Source organism: Anabrus simplex, chromosome 1 (genome assembly GCF_040414725.1).
Source record: "Anabrus simplex isolate iqAnaSimp1 chromosome 1, ASM4041472v1, whole genome shotgun sequence".
In the NCBI taxonomy this organism is placed as follows: domain Eukaryota; kingdom Metazoa; phylum Arthropoda; class Insecta; order Orthoptera; family Tettigoniidae; genus Anabrus; species Anabrus simplex.
In genome coordinates, this window is record NC_090265.1 from 245,526,785 (window position 1) to 245,546,912 (window position 20,128).

General features: G+C 37.2%; 1 protein-coding gene across 1 annotated transcript in view; it reads right to left on the reverse strand.

The window, feature by feature from the left end:
* LOC136862482 (testis-expressed protein 2) overlaps positions 1-20,128 on the reverse strand; it is a 483,604-nt gene that overhangs the window by 217,157 nt on the left and 246,319 nt on the right. The window contains exon 8 of the mRNA XM_068225772.1: positions 5,585-5,789. Coding sequence (XP_068081873.1) covers positions 5,585-5,789 — 205 coding nt within the window. The remainder of the gene's footprint in view (positions 1-5,584; positions 5,790-20,128) is intronic.

A 20,128-nucleotide genomic window follows, 5' to 3' on the forward strand; every position in this document is an offset into this window, starting at 1 on the left:
TCTCCGCCGACAATAACATGTAAATAAGTAGGGCCAACTAGTGGATAATAAACCAGGAAGGTGGAAGCAGGTAGGACCTACCGAGGGCATGGACATGGCTTAGATTGCAGATTCTGAAATAAATCAACCGTGATCCTTAAATTTGACAAATATTATTTACAAGTGAAATTTTACAAATACATTCCGAACCAAATCCACCAACTTGCAACTTACGAACTATATTCTCTGTGATACCATAACTTAGAGGATCTTTGATAATACCTTGGTACAAATTCAATATTTCAAACCAACTATACATCTAGTTACAAAATCCAGTTGTACAATGCAATTTACAGTGAAGTACACGTACTCTCCAAAACTCTAGCATACATCAAGTGACAGTGAACTACCAGAGGCAAACCCCAAGGTAAATATATTAAACTACAATCTACATATTTACTGAAACAAGAAATGGGAATGCTTCGAAAACAAACAGGCAAGCCCAGCTGAAAAGCTAAGGCGTCATAAATAATTAATTTGACGAATCTAGGTTAGGCTAGGGCAGACTCCTATACGAAATAGCAACCGAACATTACGGAAATTTTAGCCGGAACTGAATGTAAGAGTGCTTACCCGAAGGTGGGCCATCCCGGTAGCGAGGCGTTGCACGCGACGTAAAACTTCAGACAGACCAAGACAGACTCAGACCAAGACAAGACAAGACAAGACAAGACAAGACATACCGAATTATCACGAACGCTGCCTTGCTCTCTATATATAGGTAAACCCTGGCCTTGGAGTAGCCAATCAGAATGCATGAGTCCGCCTATCCCCTTCTAGGTTCTCCAATCACAATTCCTACTCCTGTCGCGAACTTTAAATAACATTCTCAAATGCACACGCTCGCGAACCTTCCATTTCCAGAACAGTCAGAAAATAAATTCTAGAAGACATAACCAACAAAATACAACACACCCTGCTCAAAAATTCAAGTAACATTTCTGGATAGTTCCAGTAAGTACAGAACTGAAATCTACTATTTACAAATACCATATGTTACAAATATTACACAGTACAGGTTAGGTCATTACAAATAAAACATACTACCACACTTTACAAATAAAGTCTTCAATAAACATTTTCCACTTCCACTACATTGTTCACCTGTGACAATGCGTTTGATCTTTTATGAGTGCAAACGTCTTCAGGGCAATTTTCATTTAATGTAGGCTAGTTTAGGTTCATTTTTTTTAATTCTCACATTACAGAAGAATGTAATAGGACTATGTACCGAAAGCAAATCTGAATAGTAAACTTTCATGTAAATTAATGAGTGCGATATAATACGACACAATACTCATGAGTATTAAGAAGTTTACGTTGTGTAATACAATGATTACATCAGGATTTATGAACATTAATTAATTGTAACTGAAAGAAAAGAATAATATTTATCAATTGTGAACCAGTGTTCGTATAAACAACTGAAATTCGATAAGCCATGAAAGCCAATAGTCATTGCATTACATTGGGATAGGTTCAAATTAATAATAATAATAATAATAATAATAATAATAATAATAATAATAATAATAATAATAATAATAATAATAATAATAATAATAATAATAATTTTATCGTTTCATGTTCGGATATTTTACCTTAATTTTAACTCTTTGGTCTCGTCTAGGCAAAGTTAGGAATTTTATCTGAATAAATACATTATTATCCAAGAATGACTCAGTTGTTGTTCAATGTAATTTAGGTATGCCGAATCATCCTATGATAGTATATAATGATATTGTATCAATCAACATACATAAGATGACGTCAATATTTTGAGCCTGAACAATCTGGAGATGACGATTATAATTAAACGCGATCATGTGGTGTATCAAATAGTATAACGTCAGGCATAAAATTAATCATGGTATGAAACTCGATGGAATGACCTGATAAATAGAATTCACATCTGGTAAGCCGATCGTCCAATAGAATTCTTGAAGCAATTTGATTTTATCATCATTTTTAGATGTCAACTGATACGATGATATATGTAACAGCATTTAACTGGCATTCAGACAACCTAGCTAGCTGAGGCATACAATAGGGAACATGCATGATCCGGGGTTTTAATTAAAAATATGCTAATCTGATTCAAAATTTCATGCAGAATTCAAAAATGTGATCAGAATGTACAAATAATAACTCCAAACATGATAAAAATCTACGAAAATGTCACGTCACGCAAGTACGCGATCTCATTGGTCTGACGTCATCGTACAGGTTGACTGAATTAGCAGACGAAATAACACATAGTGTGCTGTGAGAAGCAGGATACACTTCGCGTATTTCTACTTTATGTTAGTGTCTGGTATGGTTAAATTCGAGGTCTATACATTGGATAATAATCTGAGTGGTATATTTTAGACTTAAAATGAATAATGCACAGACAGTGAGGCTGAAAACTTATAAATGGTGTAGAGTTCCGATGTGCAATAGCACATCGCTTACCATCCCAAACAAATTGTTCATAAATGTTCCAAAGACGCTAAAACTAGGGAGAAATGGATTTTGGCGAGCCGGAGAAATGCTGGTGATATATCGGAAAAGTCTACAGTTTATTTTTTTGAAGATGTTAACGTAAGATGAATTTGTTTGAATTTTCAAATCACTTTTCCATGTCAGCTGTTCTAGTGGTAAAACTTTAAATTTTAATGTATGATGCTTTATTTAAATGCTTCAATTACATCTTGGAATATGAAAGTAATAAACAGTGCATTAAATAATGCTGATTATTAAAGTATTCTCCAAACCTAACCTATGTTTTGGGTGATCCATGTCAAGATAATAAATCAAAGGGGTTATGAACCATTTTGACAGCTCTAATTCTACGAATATATCTTGGCATGGGGCAGTTATGTATGTCTTTATTGAAGAGCTTAATTGGTAAAGAAATCTAGGCTATATCTAAATACTCTATAATGTAACAAAGAATAGGCGTGTACATCATGAAAGGAAACAACGTGAATTTAACAAATGTATAACTCTACACAAAACCAATGCTTGTCTGTTGGGGTCTTATAAGTAAACAATGCTCAATTATAATAATTATCATAATATTAATGAAATAAATAACATAATTGCACACAGGTGAAAATAGTGATGTAGGTGTTAAAAATATTATCCAACTTAGCCTAAGTTTTAGGTTATACAAGCCAAGTCAATAAACCGAAGGGTAAAAATACCGCGCGAGTTGGCCGTGCGGTTAGGAGCGCGCAGCTGTGAGCTCGCATCCGGGAGATAGTGGGGTTTGAACCCCACTGCCGGCAGCCCTGAAGATGGTTTTCCGTGGTTTCCCATTTTCACACCAGGCAAATGCTGAGGCTGTACCTAAGGCCACGGCCGCTTTGTTCCCATTCCTAGGCCTTTCCTGTCCCATCGTCGCCATAAGACCTATATGTGACGGTGTGACGTAAAGCAAAAAAAAGGTAAAAGTCACAGCACCCAAAGACATTCCTGTATTGAGCGACTAAAATGTCACCAGGACACTTTTCTTTCCTGATATGCTCAGCTTGTTAAAAGCCAAATGTAATTAATGTTATTGGCTTCACGCCCCGCTAACTACCTCTACGATTTTTGGGAGACGCCGATGTGCAGGAATTTAGTCCTGCATGAGTTCTTTTACGTGCTAGTAAATCTACCGACACGAGGCTGACGTATTTGAGCACCTTCAACTACCACCGGACTGAACCAGGATCGAACCTGCCAAGTTGGGGTCAGAAGGCCAGCACCTCAACCGTCTGAACCACTCAGCCCGACTTGTGAAAACTAGATGAAGTCATATTTATCTTTATCATGTTTAATTTTTTCCCTCCACAAAGATATTTAATTCTCTTTCATGGGCCCCGGAAGTGGGTAGGCCAGTTGTCCCAACCATATTTTTTTTTGGGGGGGGGGGGAATGATAGATTATAGCCCTATAGTACTATGATCTTTCTTTCTTTCCTTCTTTCTTTCTTTCTTAATAAGTTTATTCTTCAGGGTTGGTTTTCTCTCGGACTCAGCGAGGGATTTCACCTCTACCACTTCAAGGGCAGTGTCCTGGAACGTGAGACTTTGAGTATGGTGATGAAACTGATGAGGAGGGCCATTACCTCGCCCAGGCGGCCTCACCTGTTATGCTCAACAGGGGCCTTGTTGGAGGATGGAAGGATCGGAAGGGATAGACAAGGAAGAGGGAAGGAAACGGCCGTGGCCTTAGGTGCCTGGAGGAGAAGTAGGAAAATACGAAAAACCACTTCGAGGATGGCTGAGGTGGGATTCGAAACCGTTCTACTCAGTTGACCTCCCGAGGCTGAGTAGAGCCCGTTCCAGCCCTCGTACTATTTGTTTTCAACTTTCATGGCAGAGCCGGGAATCGAAACAGGGCCTCCGGGAGTGGCACACATTAACCACTACACCACAGAAGCGGACTAGTACTATAATGCTAGCTATATGTTTATGTTAGTGCTGAAATCCGATTTCTTACTTAACTAATGCTGAAAGCCCGAAAATGTAATGTTATTCTTTAATAGGGGAATCAGTCTAGAAGGAAATGTTGAAAGTGATGTGATATCTATCCAGGTTCGTTGTTATCCTAATACTATGGGTTACAGTACATTGCACGTATATAAAAGACGCCACTTACAAACTTGCTTGTTTTCCGCGAATTTCTGCGGCCACAAAAGTCACATTTTTCAAGAATGATGACATCTACACATGGTAGATTGTCTGACTGTGCTGTTTCGAACGTTTCTTCTGTCATTTCGAAATTATTCGCGATCATGAATAATAAACAATCGGCTTTTAGCAACGGCTGATGCACAACGGCTGGTAGAGCTCCATGCGGTACTGGATCGTGACGTCACAGCGCGCCGCTTACGTCAGAGGCCGTTTCACTCGCCTTGCGGAAAGGCACTATTAAATATTTTTTAATGGTAGAAAACAAGGCAACATACCACAATGTAATACGTTTACGTACTATTTCATTGGTGTACTTTTCAAAAAAAATATTTTTGAAAATGATGCATGTTCCCAATTATCCCAATAAATTCTTGTAGTAGGAAGAACCTGTGCAAGAACCTCAGTGCGGAGCTCCACGACACCGACTGTACGGGTGCAATGTACTCGGCTCTTTAGTTTCAACTTTCCAAGATTAAACCGCACAGCACCACCAGCTATGTATACTGATTCAGCAGATAAGAAACAACTGCTGTATATTACAAGCAGACATGATTGAGGCATGTGTCTCATCGTAGCTAGCGATGAGAACTACATATGCAGCACCATGATTTGGCTAACCTGTGTACTGGGCACAGAAAATGATGCAATTGATCAATTTCAAATGTCCCCATATTTTTACAGAATAATAAAATAAAGGTAAATAAATGTCATTAAAAAAAGAACACATAACAGATTTAATATCAGAACACTATTCTCTGCCTTACACAGAAAATGAAATTTTCAGGTGAATGTAAATTTGATGAGATCTTATATTCAGCCTTGTTATGAAAGGATGCTAAAGAATTAAAATATCAAGGACGTATAAATACAATTATACTTACCAATCCTCCTTCTCACGATCTGTACGAGCAAACAAGTAGAGGCAGGTCGCCTCAAATGCAGTTTTATCAATGTGACAAAAGGTATCTTCATCATCAGTTAAATCTTGTGCACTTAATTCGTCTTCATCAGCAGATTCTTTGGTTCCTGTCTTTATAACATCATGGAAGAGCTCACCGTCCACATGATCAAAAGTATCACTGCTCCCTGTATTAAAAATAAAATAAATAGATAAATAAATATAAAATTGCAAGATTTATATAAAACTAATTGCATGTTCTGTAGGTTTTGAACAGATGGACGAATGAACGGACTGAATAGCCATCACACCCAATCGCAGATAACCAACAACTCAGAAGAGAGTATTTATTTTTATCATAATTGATTAGTAGAGAATGGAATATTTTGCAGTTGTGAATTTCACAAGTCTACAGAAAACCTAGTTTTATACGTTTAACTACGAGTGATATACAACTTTTAACCTTCCTTTAAATAATGTGAACTCGCAAAATATCATGAATTTTGTATGATCTAGTGAATTTACTATGACTTTGAAAACAAATAAGCCATTTTGGAAGCAATCAACATAAAGAATGGGCAAAATTTAAAAATTCTGAAACAGTATAACCAATATTTTTCGATAGTGTTGAGTTACTGCTCAACAATCGATAGAAGACTGCACGTCGATAATATCAAAATTTATAATCACTGGTTGAAGGAAAACTAGAGTCAGTGGAATGTTGATGACATAACTGCCTTTTGTTTGTCACCTGCTATATGGAGGGAAGCGTGTGCATGGATAGAGTCATTCTGTTTTGTGTGTATTTGAAATGCTATATGAAATACTTACAAGGGACCAAACTTTCCAGTATGAAAAGCAGTGTTTTATTGCACATATAAGATGATGATGATAATAATAATAATAATAATAATAATAATAATAATAATAATAATAATAATAATAATAATAGTTTTATGTCCCACTAACTAATTTTACGGTTTTTGGAGACGCCGAGGTGCTGGAATTTAATCTCGTAAGAGTTATTTTACATGCCAGTAAATCTACCAACACAAGGCTGATGTATTTGAGCACCTTCAAATACCACCGGACTGAGCCAGGATCGAACCTGCCAAGTTGGGGATCAGAAGGCCAGCGCGTCAACCGCCTGAGGCACTCAACCCTGTGCACAGATAAGAGTTCTTTATTGTGCAAGTATTGTAACTGTCAGGTGTCATGGGAAAGAAAAAATTCCACCCAAAAACACTTGACGTCTACAATACAAGTTACACAGTTCAATTCTCACAAACGCAAAACATCTCACATGCAGACATCTATTATGTGTTTTAACAGTGCGCAAAACAAAAAGGAAATCCGGTGAATATCTTGGGAAACATGTAGCAGGGACATTTTTAAAAGGTAACATACCAATGTCAAGGGTGAAAAACAAACTGTGGACTGCACTTAATTTTTTTTTATTTTTTTCTTTTTACTTATTTCTCTTGATACTTGATTAATGTCACACTAACACATCGAAGGTTTTTGGCGACAGAAGGATTGGGACGGTAGTAACCGCTGCCTTAATTAAGGTGTGAAAACAGGAAACCATGGAAAACCATCTCTGGACTGCCGGCAGGGGGTCTCGAACCCGTTATCTCCTGAATGCAAGCTCACAGCTATACAACCCTAACCGCACAACCAACTTGCTTGGTTTAACTTTGTTTAAAGTCAAATTCAGCCGTGCCAAGTAGCTTGGTTTGTAGGGAGCTAGCCTTCTGAGCCCATCTTGACAATCAATCTTGGCTCAGTCCAGTGGTATCTGAAGGTGCTCAAGTACATCAGACTCATGTAGGTAGATTTACTAGCACTTAAAGAAATCCTGCAGGACGAACTTGCAGCAACTCAGTATCTCCAAAAACTGTATAAGTAGTTAGTGGGGCATAAAACATTATTATTCATTAAATTCACTGTCTTATAAGAATAAGAAAGTTTCATAAAACTTGCAAACTTTCATTTCTAAGTTGTATAGATTAGATTACTGATCACAGCCTACATAATCTGTGTAATGTTATCCAACATCAAATATTTACCAAGCAAATTTTTTAAAAGTTTTGGAAAGTAATTATTTTTAAATATTAATGTGTTGCAGGAGCCGAAGATATTCCTCGTATCAACATCATCATAGAAAAGTGTATTCCAGCAATGATTAATAAAAAGGTGGAAAAATTAAAGGCAAACCTTCAGGACAGAAATTGGTGGTGTATTGTGATGAAACCACAAATGAGGTCCGGCTCCATGGCTAAATGGTTAGCGTGCTGGCCTTTAGTCACAAGGGTCCCGGGTTCGATTCACGGTAGGGTTGGGAATTTTAACCATCATTGGTTAATTTCTCTGGTACGGGCGCTGGGTGTATGTGTTGTCTTCATCATCATTTCATCCTCATCAAGACACGCAAGTCGCCTACGGACGTCAAATCAAATGACCTGCACCTGGCGAACCGAACATGTCCTCTGACACTCCCGGCACTAAAAGCCATATGCCATTTCATTTCACCACAAATGAGAAGAATGTATTTTTGTTGTTATATCTGAAACAATTAAACCTTTAGCTTCTGTGGGAATAACTGTTGGTGATGTGCGCATGATAGTGCACTACCAATCGCTCACTCAAAACAGCAGAATCAACATCCTGCTCTACAGCTATTTTGGACACATTGAAAATATATGACATCCAGCTTGATGATTGTGGCCTTTTGTGTTGGATTCAGCACATTATATAGTAAAATGTTTTTATGCACTGGGAAATGTTCTACTGATGGTGTTGTGATCTCCCTGTGTTGGATCTACATTTAGTGCTGAATTTGTTAGGTAAGCACTTGCAAGATTTGCAGCTTTCTGTGTCGAAAGTAAAAGTCTGCATTTTTGAATACACGGAAATGAAAGCATCTTTTCATGAAGTTTCTGGACAGTAAATACCCAGGATAGTGTACATCACTATTTTCCACACTTGTTCTCACAAGGTGATCATCCTGGTATGAATCAGAGGTATGTATATCTTGCAGAACATGTAAGAGAAGAAAGTGGTGATATTCCTGCCAAGTTAATTTTCTTCAGAATATTAAGGAACATATTAAATTTTTGCTGAAGTAGTGTTCTTTAGTAAGGGAAGTGGATAATGGTATTGTTAACCTAATTTTTTTTTACTACAGGTCCAGTAATATACTACTGTCCCATTTTTGGAGGGTTACCTTAAGCCGGGTCTCTACTGCATAACATTTAACAACATGTTAAAAACGATATGTTGAAATCGACATGTATACAAACATTTGTTTCATAGTTGATTTAACATGTTAACTTGATATTGTACCCATCCAAATGGTACCTTATAAAATAAATGAAAATGTGCTTTAATTTGCATGAATTTTCATGCATACGCACGGACCAGGTATCAGCTGATAGACAGGCGGTTGCGAGCAGAGAGCCGGAACTGGGTTGAGCGGTCAAGGACACTTGAGCTATGTCACAGCAGTGCGCTCGCAATGCAGCAGAAAGTTGGAGAAGGGGTAAGAGAATTCTGGAATAATCCGTACACTCGAAAGAGAGGACAAATCACATTTAAGCATTAATTTCGACCAATATAAATCATATTCTGTAGATTATGTCACTTTTTACTTGTTCGTTGGTTGAGGGATGAACATTTTACGGCAAAAAGGAGCGAACAGTTAAGTTAGTGCAGTGTGAGAAAGCAAGCTCACAGTATTATTCTTATTCTTGTTAGGTCAAGAAGTCACATATTGTAGTACGTTCTGGAGAAGAAGATGTCAAGGGACAAACCTTGTCTTTGGAAGGAGTATAAATGATATAACTTCATCCGAAAGAATACGTCTGGAAACTTCAAGTACATTTTATCTAATCTTGTGGACTTGGCTTGAAAATATGCTAATGAGTGTGTATTTTGACTTTGAATTTGAGAATTATTCCACGATTTCATGTGGACTACTTCATTCCGAAGTAAACTTGGAACAATTTAAGCCGTCGAGAAGAGATCATTATTTAACGAGTGAACTTGTGAAAACGTATGACATAGACTACTACAGGGTGTGAGTTGAGTGACATCTTGAGTATTTAACGACATGTTGAGCAACTGTAGGACATCTAATCCAAGGATTAATGAGAAGTAGATGTATGGTACATTATTCTACGGTGCCAGAGAAATAGGACATCAAATGTACATCGTTGCATCGAGTGTTAGACAAGTTAAGTATGATAGTGCACAACTTAGTAAGGTAATACAAGTGGAGCAAACCTCTCGTTTAAATTTTAGTTTCAGTCTGGCTATGAGAGCCAGATCTTCAGTTATGGATCAACGAGGGAGGATTTCCATGAGAACCTCACAGAATTATCGCCACAACTTCATATTGCCTGACTGTGCCGACATTATGGGCTTCTATGTGAAATTGTGTGAGCCAGCATAATGATCATGTACAATCTGCCGTAATCGAGAGAAGAGACCTGTCCTCATGTTTAAACATCCCAGATGATGTCTACATCGAAACCATGAGTAACCATTAAACCATATTCTTTCTTTCTGTAGATTTTTTGTAAGATTGTTTTCTTGTTTGATTAATTTCTCTGCTATTAGTTAGATATGAATTTCTTTCACTATGGTGTTGGTTGAGTAGAGAATGTGTGTTATTAGTTCATTTATGGTATATGTGTGCTACTTAAGATCAAAGATTGTCACTGGTATATTGAGGCCATAATAATAATAACAATAATAATAATAATAATAATGAGGAAGTATTTTATTAATAATCAGGATGTTAATAATAATGTGTTCAGCAGTCGACCATAAAGCGATGATCTAAACTAGAGTATTTATAGAGATTAAAATGTATTCTGATTATTTAAATCTGATCATAAAACATATTTCATTCATTTGGCAGCCACGGGATTTATTTCTTCGTAATATTTCAGGAGATCAAGAATAATAATCATGGAAATAAAAGTAAAGATTAGGATGGAAGAATAAAAAAATGTTGCCGAGATATAAAATTTTGTTGGAAGTGATAGTTGTACTGCCGAAGACGCCCAATTCGACTGTGATGATGATAGAATTGAATCCATCCAGAAAATATGGTACAAATGGCTTATTCAAATGAGGAGTGTATTAACCACATGGTGACTACTAGGGTACACGTTGGTCATGATCACTGTTATTAGGGATAATAATAATTTGATGAAATAACTCAACAACAAATTAAAGATGAGTTTGCTATGATTTAGGATTCGATCCCATGAGATTGAGCATGTGTTATCCGAAGTATCCTTGATTGTACGTAGTTGAGGTTGTTAAACTTCGTATGATCGTGATCATTTGTTGTCTCATTCTATTTCTATTCAATGCTATGAGCCGTGTGTGTCATCATTGTAGGGTCATCTACAGAATCCGAGGGCTCGTGATATACTAGTAGTAATAATAATAATAATAATAATAATAATAATAATAATAATAATAATAATAATAATAATAATAACCCATAGGCAACAAATTTATTTCCGTAAAATTTGAGGTGATTGTACGGTTGTGATATTTTTGCATCTGTGTACTATATTTTCTTGTGATTTTCAGAACTCTATGTATATTCCCCGCAGTAAGTGATTCTGATTCTTGTCAAACTCAGGACCTTTGTTTTGTGATAGTTATGCTCTATACTTCCAATTAAAGATTTAATTCTGTAAATGTAAAGGTTATTGGCTATTAACCAATTGAATACAATCAAGGGAGATCGGAGGAAAGAGAGAATAAGCCAAAGAATCTGAAATATAAAGAATATTTAAAGTTAAAAATTTCATTGTTCTGTATTGAAGAATATCACAATTAAAATTGAAATAATTGATAAGGAGATTCCACCTATTCAATACCAAAGAATAAGAAATGTAGTGAATTACATTCTCATTTAATAATAATTAGAAATGGTACCGGTTTCGACCCTAGTCCAGGTCATCATCAGCCGATTAAGAAATGGAAAACAATGCATAGGATCAGTAGAAGAGGCAATATGAAAAGAAAATGAACGGGGGTAGACACTGTAAAACTTAGAAGAAGTAAAATACAAGTCATTCAAAAGAAAAACAGTGTGCAATTTTCTTAGCGGCAACAAGGCACACGCGGCGCTAGGCAAAGTCCCACAATGATTACGAATAGCGGAGAACTGTTCAAAGCCAGTTATTTCTTTTTTTTCTCTTCACAATTGTTTTTTCACGTCAACTGTTCTAAGAATTCTATAGGAGCACAATTACTTACTCAATTATATTGAACTGTATCATATTTATCTATATACTTACTTTCCTGCAACCAAGGAAAATAACTGGATCATCAAGCTATTCTCCATTTTACTTTAGCGTTTGAAACCACAGTGCCTGATATTGAATGTGTCGCGCTGATCACCGGGAGCTGGCAAGTTGCTTCAATGAATCTGCTCGTCTTCAACTCCTACACGAATATGGACCTTCGTATGTGTTCGATTGTGATGTGACTTTATGCCTGACAGTGTTTAAATAACTGGCTTTGAACAGTTCTCCGCTATTCGTAATCATTGTGGGACTTTGCCTAGCGCCGCGTGTGCCTTGCTGCCGCTAAGAGAATTGCGCACTGTTTTTCTTTTGAATGACTTGTATTTTACTTCTTCTGAGTTTTACAGTGTCTACCCCCATTCATTTACTTTTCATATTGCCTCTTCTACTGATCCTATGCATTGTTTTCCATTTCTTAATCGGCTGATGATGACCTGGACTAGGGTCGAAACCGGTGCCATTTCTAATTATTATTAAATGAGAATGTAATTCACTACATTTCTTATTCTTTGGTATTGAATAGGTGGAATCTCCTTATCAATTATTTCAATTTTAATGTTATAAAGAATATGGAAAACCTAATATGTAAACATCTGAAACTTAGAAATTTAAGAGAAATGTAAGAATCTGAAATGTAAGAACTGTAGTGAGCTATTAGGTAATCTGATAAATAATTGGTAATTGATTCCTCAATGAATTGTGGTGTAAAAATTGAGCAATAGGGATCATCATCATCATTTCTTCACTCCAGCAAGCCGGGTGCGGTTGTGTACGAGCCTCCTCCAGTTCGTTCTATCCATCCACAGATGTTGCTTATATATGCGACACCAGTTCACATCTCTAATTTCAAGGTCCTTCATTAGCTGTTTTTCCCAAACATCACGAGGTCTTCCTCTTGGTCTCTTCCCAGGAACATTGTGGTCAAAGTATGTTTGAGGAGTCCTGTGAGGGTCCATTCTTTTCATGTGACCATACCATTGCAATCTCTTCACTTCTAGAGTCTCCAGCAAGCTTCTTTCCAATCCAAGCTGTTGTCGGATATCCACATTCCTTATTTTATCCATTTTTGTTTTTTGTGGACAAGAATGGAGAAACTTTATTTCTGTTGCCTGAAGACAACCTTTGTTGGTCCATTAAGTGTTGCTGTTTCCAGGCCATACGTCAGTATAGGTACTAGATATATTTTGTACAAGCTGATCTTGGAAACTAACGGAAATACTTCATCCCAAAGTATTTGACGTACAACGTGATAGAATTTGGAAGCTTTCTGTATTCTGTTACTAATCTCTTGATGTATGGTATTGTCTGATGACAGAACACTACCTAAATACTGAAAGTTGTCTACAATATCCATCTCCTCATCTCCAATTCTTAGATGAACAGTTGGACAGTTTCTACTCATCACCAAGCCAACTGTCTTCGTTTTGCTGATTTTGAGACCTAAGGTTGGGAGCTGTTAGCTCTATATTCTTCTGATTAAATGATTTATGGTTTGTATGTGGGAGCTTTCCCTTGTGGTTTGAGCTGCCTTGCCCTTCATGCTGATTTGATGCAATGTGTGCATGCTCTGTTATAATTAGAGTTGCTTGCTCTGATAAAATATGATCAAATTCTAAGTATTGTGGGCACATTAACATCCATTGTCCTGTCTTGTTCTTCCTTTTCAAGGCGTGGTAAATATTTGGGGTTATTTGGTTGCCCGTTTCGTGTCAATTTATTTGGATGTGCACCTTCGGTTTTGGAATATACTTTCTGTGCACGTTATTTAATTTCCAGTCGTGTCTATTGTGATCTGGTTCAGGGGAGAATCTCACGGCCTCATTTTAGCATATTTTCACTTAATGTACAAAATAATTCCTGGAGAAAGATTTTTTTAAAAAATTATTAATATAGAAGTAAATCTTTGTAAGTTTAAGGTAATTACTTGAGCCCATCTGGTGGGCAGTAAAATTAGTCCGTGGATATTACTGCAAAATAATTACCGTGTAATTGACCTTGTTTCAAGTTTACCTTTTAAATTATTTTCTTAGTTTAGAGGGCATCCCTCGACTCTAGGTATCCTTTATTTCAATTCAATTTTATGAAGTTAATCGATTTATTAATTTGTTATTTTTGTTTAGAATTTATTTTATTAATCAATTTACTACTTAGGTAATTAATCCGCTAGTTCTGTCAAGGTGCACCTCGTACACTAATGGTTTTTCTTTACTATCATATGTAACCTTCTTGTCACAGTAATTAAATAATTAAAGAAACTCACAGCGTTTTTCTTTTTTCTTTCTTTCATGTTTTCTGATATTTACTACCGTGAAAATCTTTAGGTTATGACCTAAGTTGCCTCTGGTTTATGGCCTGTTTCTTGACTATTTTGGTGAGTATTCGCTGTTTTCCTTCTTTGGTTTAATTTGTAAAAGACGATATTTGCTATCTCTTACCGGTACGACTGGTATAACAGTATGACAAAATTAACAACTAACAGAAGGTAGAAGTATTCAGTCAGCAGTATGTAAAGACTGTTGGTTATATGGATGATGTTCAGGTAGAAGAGGTGACTAATATCAGCTAACAAGGGAGTTAGCACAACTTGCGATCGTAATTGCAAAAACTTTCTGGTTTGTATTTAAGTGTTTTACATGTACATTACAAATATGCACACAATATTTGCCATCGACAATTACACTGCTCTTTACAATCATGCGCATGTTCAGGCACCGAGTTCAAAATATGGGTTGTTGGTAACTCTCGGCAAAAGACTACAAGGATGAACATGTCCACAGAGTAAAAAGTGCTGAAAACAGATTTGCTTATCACAGTAGGAACACTTCATGAATGCTTGCAATAAGTAGTCTTCCAAGTCACACGGCTTTTGAACATCAAAAATATATTAGGGTGGTGATTGAAACCTCCCTGGTCTGAAGTCATCATATCCAGCTACAGTCCAGGAGTACCGCGAACAAAGTCAGCGAAGACTGGAGAACAGAACTGATTGTGTAGAATGTACATCAGCAATGAAATGGAATTCCTCGACGATGGTGTGAACTGATAGTCGTTAAGGATAATGTGATCTTCAATCCGCTTCAACACCACCTTGAACTGTCGGAAGAATAGCACATCAAGTGGCTGAACGTAAGGTGTGCACCCAGGAGGGATGGTCTTGACTGTATACACCATATTTTGAGGTTGGATAGCATTGATATGCGTTCTTTCACGATATCTCCCGAGGGAATCAACCAGAAGAAGAGATTTCTGTGCTGCATATGGGAAGTAGACATCTTGAAAGAATTGCATCATGATTTGCTTCGTGATTAGGTCGGACTTTGAAGCAACTTGAACCAGATTTTGTGGTTTCAGCATGTGTTGTGCTACCTGCACTCCAAACTGACCATTAGGATCCTGGTAAATAATTAGCAACGTTGGAAACACCTATCCACTTGCCGAAGTAACGGGTTGCATGGTGTAAGAATGAGTTGTTGCATGATCACTCCAAAATCAAACTTCTTACCGACTTCTCTGCTTTGTAATGCAGAGTTCGCGATGAGTAAAGTTCTTTTTTCTTTTTTTTTTTAACCGGGCGAATTGGCCGTGCGCGTAGAGGCGCGCGGCTGTGAGCTTGCATCCGGGAGATAGTAGGTTTGAATCCCACTATCGGCAGCCCTGAAAATGGTTTTCCGTGGTTTCCCATTTTCACACCAGGCAAATGCTGGGGCTGTACCTTAATTAAGGCCACGGCCGCTTCCTTCCAACTCCTAGGCCTTTCCTATCCCATCGTCGCCATAAGACCTATCTGTGTCGGTGCGATGTAAAGCTCCTAGCAAAAAAAAAAAAAAGTAGTAGAAAGTTCTTTTCGTATACCACTTTGATCGGTATTATACAGTAAATCTGTATACGTTCCATGGTATTCTTTAAGGACATTACCTCTTTGCGAAACTCGTCACATTGTTCCTTCACGTCACCATCTGTACTCCAGGCTTTAGTGGTTACACATTTTGTTATTGCCTGTGAACCAAGATGGTATCTCTGTTTAAACCGCGCAACCCATTCACGGATAGATCCAGTGAATCGAGTCAGTCCTATTCCTCGAGCCTTTTCTAAATCCCAAGCACAAATATCCCTGTCCTGAACATTAGTGCCTAGAACAGTTCTCGCCACCCTGAATTTTTCCACTACATAATCGTCAAGCAGGGGAAGTTTTGAGCACTGGCCTAGCTCCCCCTTTTCTACAACGTGACATAAATATCGTAGATGATGTACATCTTGCACCATACGATATTGTTTCTGTACTGTATTGAAGCTTAATCGTTTGGTTTTCCCAGAATCTTGGAATGAAATTATCTCCTTTGCCTTTTCAAAAGATACAGCACCTCACCTCTTCCTCTCTGGTGGGCTTGGCAGATACGCAGACGACTGGCTTTCATCACTTTTTATTAACGACTCTTCCTCACAGTCAGGTTCTGCATCATCCATAATGTTTTCACAATCAGATGAGTCTTCCTCTGCGTATTCATATTCTTCAATATAGTCTACTGTATGTTCTTGATGTATATTATTACCATTGTTTGCCACTGTTTCGTCTATCACATTGATTATGAATGCAGCTGCATTTCTCTCACTTACTGTAATTTCTCTGGATCTTCGTTTGTGTTTGTAATGGTGAACAATTATACTCACCATATTAGCAGGATTCATTATCACACGATTACGGTGACAGTGACTCGCTATGAAATTGGAAACACCACAAAGAGAAGGAACTTTATGAACGGTCAAAGCAGATACAACACAGATGGAGGTGCTTATTATACTAGCTTCCTTGCTCTTATGCGGAATGTCTGTCTGATTCCCCTAGATGTCGCATCGGCAACTGTGTCAGGTGACCTTGGACACGGTGTGGCGTGTGTTGACCACAGCATACACATAAAATAACTAAAGTAGCTAGAGGAAATGTTTATGGTGTCTAAAGTTACTAAAGCCACGATATCATGTTAGATAGGGTCTACTTTGAGTGGAATAGCGAATCTTCGTAACTTACAGTGTACTTGGCGATGCCACTTAATTTATACAGTGTTGTAATCAGCACCTCAAACATATTCATACAAACCACAAATCACCTGCAATTGCGATCGCAAGTTGTGTTGACTCCCTTGTAAGTATTGAAATATACCCATGGCAATGAAGATACCTTATTAATAAATTTGTAGGGGGTCTGCTGTCTATAATGTCATTTATTTTACCATCTTTTGATATATTTACTCGTTTTAGGTCAACTCAAGATCGCATCAGTTGTTTTTTTAGCTTTCATGTCTGTCTGTCTGTCTGTTTCACCATCACGGGTAAACGGCTGAATAGATCTCGACCAAACTTCATATTTAGAGTTCACTTATCCAGGAGCAGGTTTCAATATGCACATCATTTAAGAATCACTGACGAGACTGGGGGGTTTCTACGAAGACCAGAAGATATTTTTTTAAATTTTCTCTTACACTACTGATTATATCTCAACTAAACTTTATATTTAGAGTCTACTCATCCAGGAGCAGATTTTGATACACATATCATTTAAAAATCACTAAACAGACTAGGGGTTTCTACGAAGACCAGAGATTTTTTACATTTTCTCTTACAATATTGATTATATCTTGACCAAACTTCTCATTTAGAGTCTACTTATCCTGGAGCAGGTTTTGATATGCATATCATAAAAAAAAATCACTGAATAGACTGGGGGTTTATAAGAAGACCAGAAGAGTTTTACTTTTTTTTTTTTTTCAAGTTTCTCTTACACTACTGCTATATGTAAAATCTGTAGGCTATAAGTGAAATGCCCCTTCATTTTAAATAATTTTTGTTAGGTACATAATTTTGCTTACTCTTCAAATGACTGAGAAAATTATTATTTTCTACAGGCTTCATGCTCTGCAGCCAGTGATGGACACCCTCGCAGGCCTACATTTATTTCAAGGATCCATAACAAGAGAAAATCAGAGGATGCATAATATTTCGCTCTGTTGAAAAAATTAACCCCGTCTAATGCAACTGAACACCAAGGAAACATGAGGCAGAACTTTCCCCTTTTGTGTCAGTCTGTCAGTCCTTCTGTCTCGCTACCTATCTCTTTGCATATTCCTTCAAGTGGAAAACTGCTGGACTTACTTCAACCGCATTACATATTTGGAATTTACTTACTCAGGGTTGCATTATCTGGTGCATATGATGGCATGGTATTCACATGGAGCTGGTACTTATAGGAAGATTATTCTCAAATATTTCCGTAAACATTATGTCTATCCAAAGACTGTATTTAACAAACGTTTAAGAATATGTTATTTCCATTCCTTTACGCCGTGTACGTATTTATCATACAGTAGATAATAATGCAGACGATTACAAAAAATTGGATTTTTAGTCCAAGTCCTGTGGTACATGTCACGGGTAACAGGAAAACTACAAAGCCATTTTACTCTTTTTGATAGAGCAGATATTGTATCTCTGACCATTGGCCTGGCTCTCTGATGATGATACCTCCTTTAATATGCCACCTAGGTACACATGCCAGGAAATGATAACAATAATTATGTTAAGTCTGAGAACCAAAACATAAGGCCAGGACAGATAAAGCAATAGTGTGTTCTCAGATCACAAACTATCACACATAATCACACATAAACAGTATCAGTGGAATGCGAGGACAAAATCTAAAGGTGAAAACAGAGAACTTTACATGTTGTTAATGAAGAGGTATCCTGGATTAGATAACTTCGTTAAAGTATAGGAAATATCTCAGATGCCTAAGGTTGTCGAACTTTCAAAGATATGTGTAAATAACGTTCATAGAATAGGTAGTGTATCAGTAAATTATACTTTAAACATGTTTTGTGACAGTTTGTAAATTGGAATACGTTTGGTATTTCCTAATACTAACAAAACCATCGTGTGTTTGTTTGTATGTGTAAGCAGTAAGGTACCGACATATATGGTGATTTATTTACTCCTGCCATCGTTACTTTCTAAAGCCTTCTATTTTGATTGTTTATGGTTTTTTGTGGTTAGTCTGTACTCATCTTACCTGTGCTGTACCTGAATGTTTAGGGCTGCTACTAACTTACAGCTTAATTGGTATTATTCTCATGCCAGTTCTGGTTCTTCTAAATTTATTAAAACCTAACTGTTTTGAATTATTTAAGCAAGTTATGGATTGATTGTGGACAATGATGTCTTAGTAACCTTTGACTTGTAACTATTTCTGAAATGTTAAAGCTTATTAATCCTTCTGGGGTAAATTGTGGGTCGGTCACATTATTTATTAGTGTGATACCATGTCATGGTTGTTGAACTTATATCAACCTGTAGGTGAATTATACTGGTGATCTATGACCTATCATTGGTGATGTACTCCTGTTTCTGCTGCACGATGACTAATCGATGCTGATTGTGAGGCTGGTGTTTGCATACTGCATAAATGGTGTCCCATTTTTACCCTGTCTCACGGTTAGTGTAGGTTGGTGTGTTGCTAGGCAGTGGTTCGAGTTATTTCACCCATGTCATCCATTTATTGAGGGTTTATTGGTTATGGTTGAGTACTATCAGCCGGTATTAGTGCGGATGACTTGTTAGCCTTGTGCTTGGGCTTATGAGCCTTTACTGGTTCTCCGTGTCTATTATTGGTTGCTTGTGTTTCTCCATTTCTGATGTGTCTTGCGCCTAATTATGGATTATATTTTTACATCTGTTGTAGAGTATCCATCTGGAGTGTGGCCTGCTTCAAGTTTCCTAATTATGAATTTTCAGTTGTGAACTTATTAACCTAACTTGTCTATCCTGAAATATTTTTTCTGTTGTTGTGAATGTCGGTCGATGAATTAATTCTTCTTATGTCTGTCCGTTCTCTGCATTGCTAGTTGTGCGATGCTGTAGTCATGATGCACCCGGAATCCCTTGCTTAAAAATTTCTGCTAACCTATTGTTATTTTATTGTATTCTATTTTGTATTGTGGATTCCATCGGTCCCCCTACTTTATCTACTGTTATTGTGGTCTTGTGTTGTGCAAGAGTGGACCTTAACCAGAGGATTAGAGATCCTTTCAGCCTAGTAGGATTGGTTATGGTTCTGTGTTGGGTGATGAGATGGTACCATGAATTTATTGTTGGGGTTATATTTTGGGGTGAGCATGTTAACTTCATGGCATGTCACTGAGGAT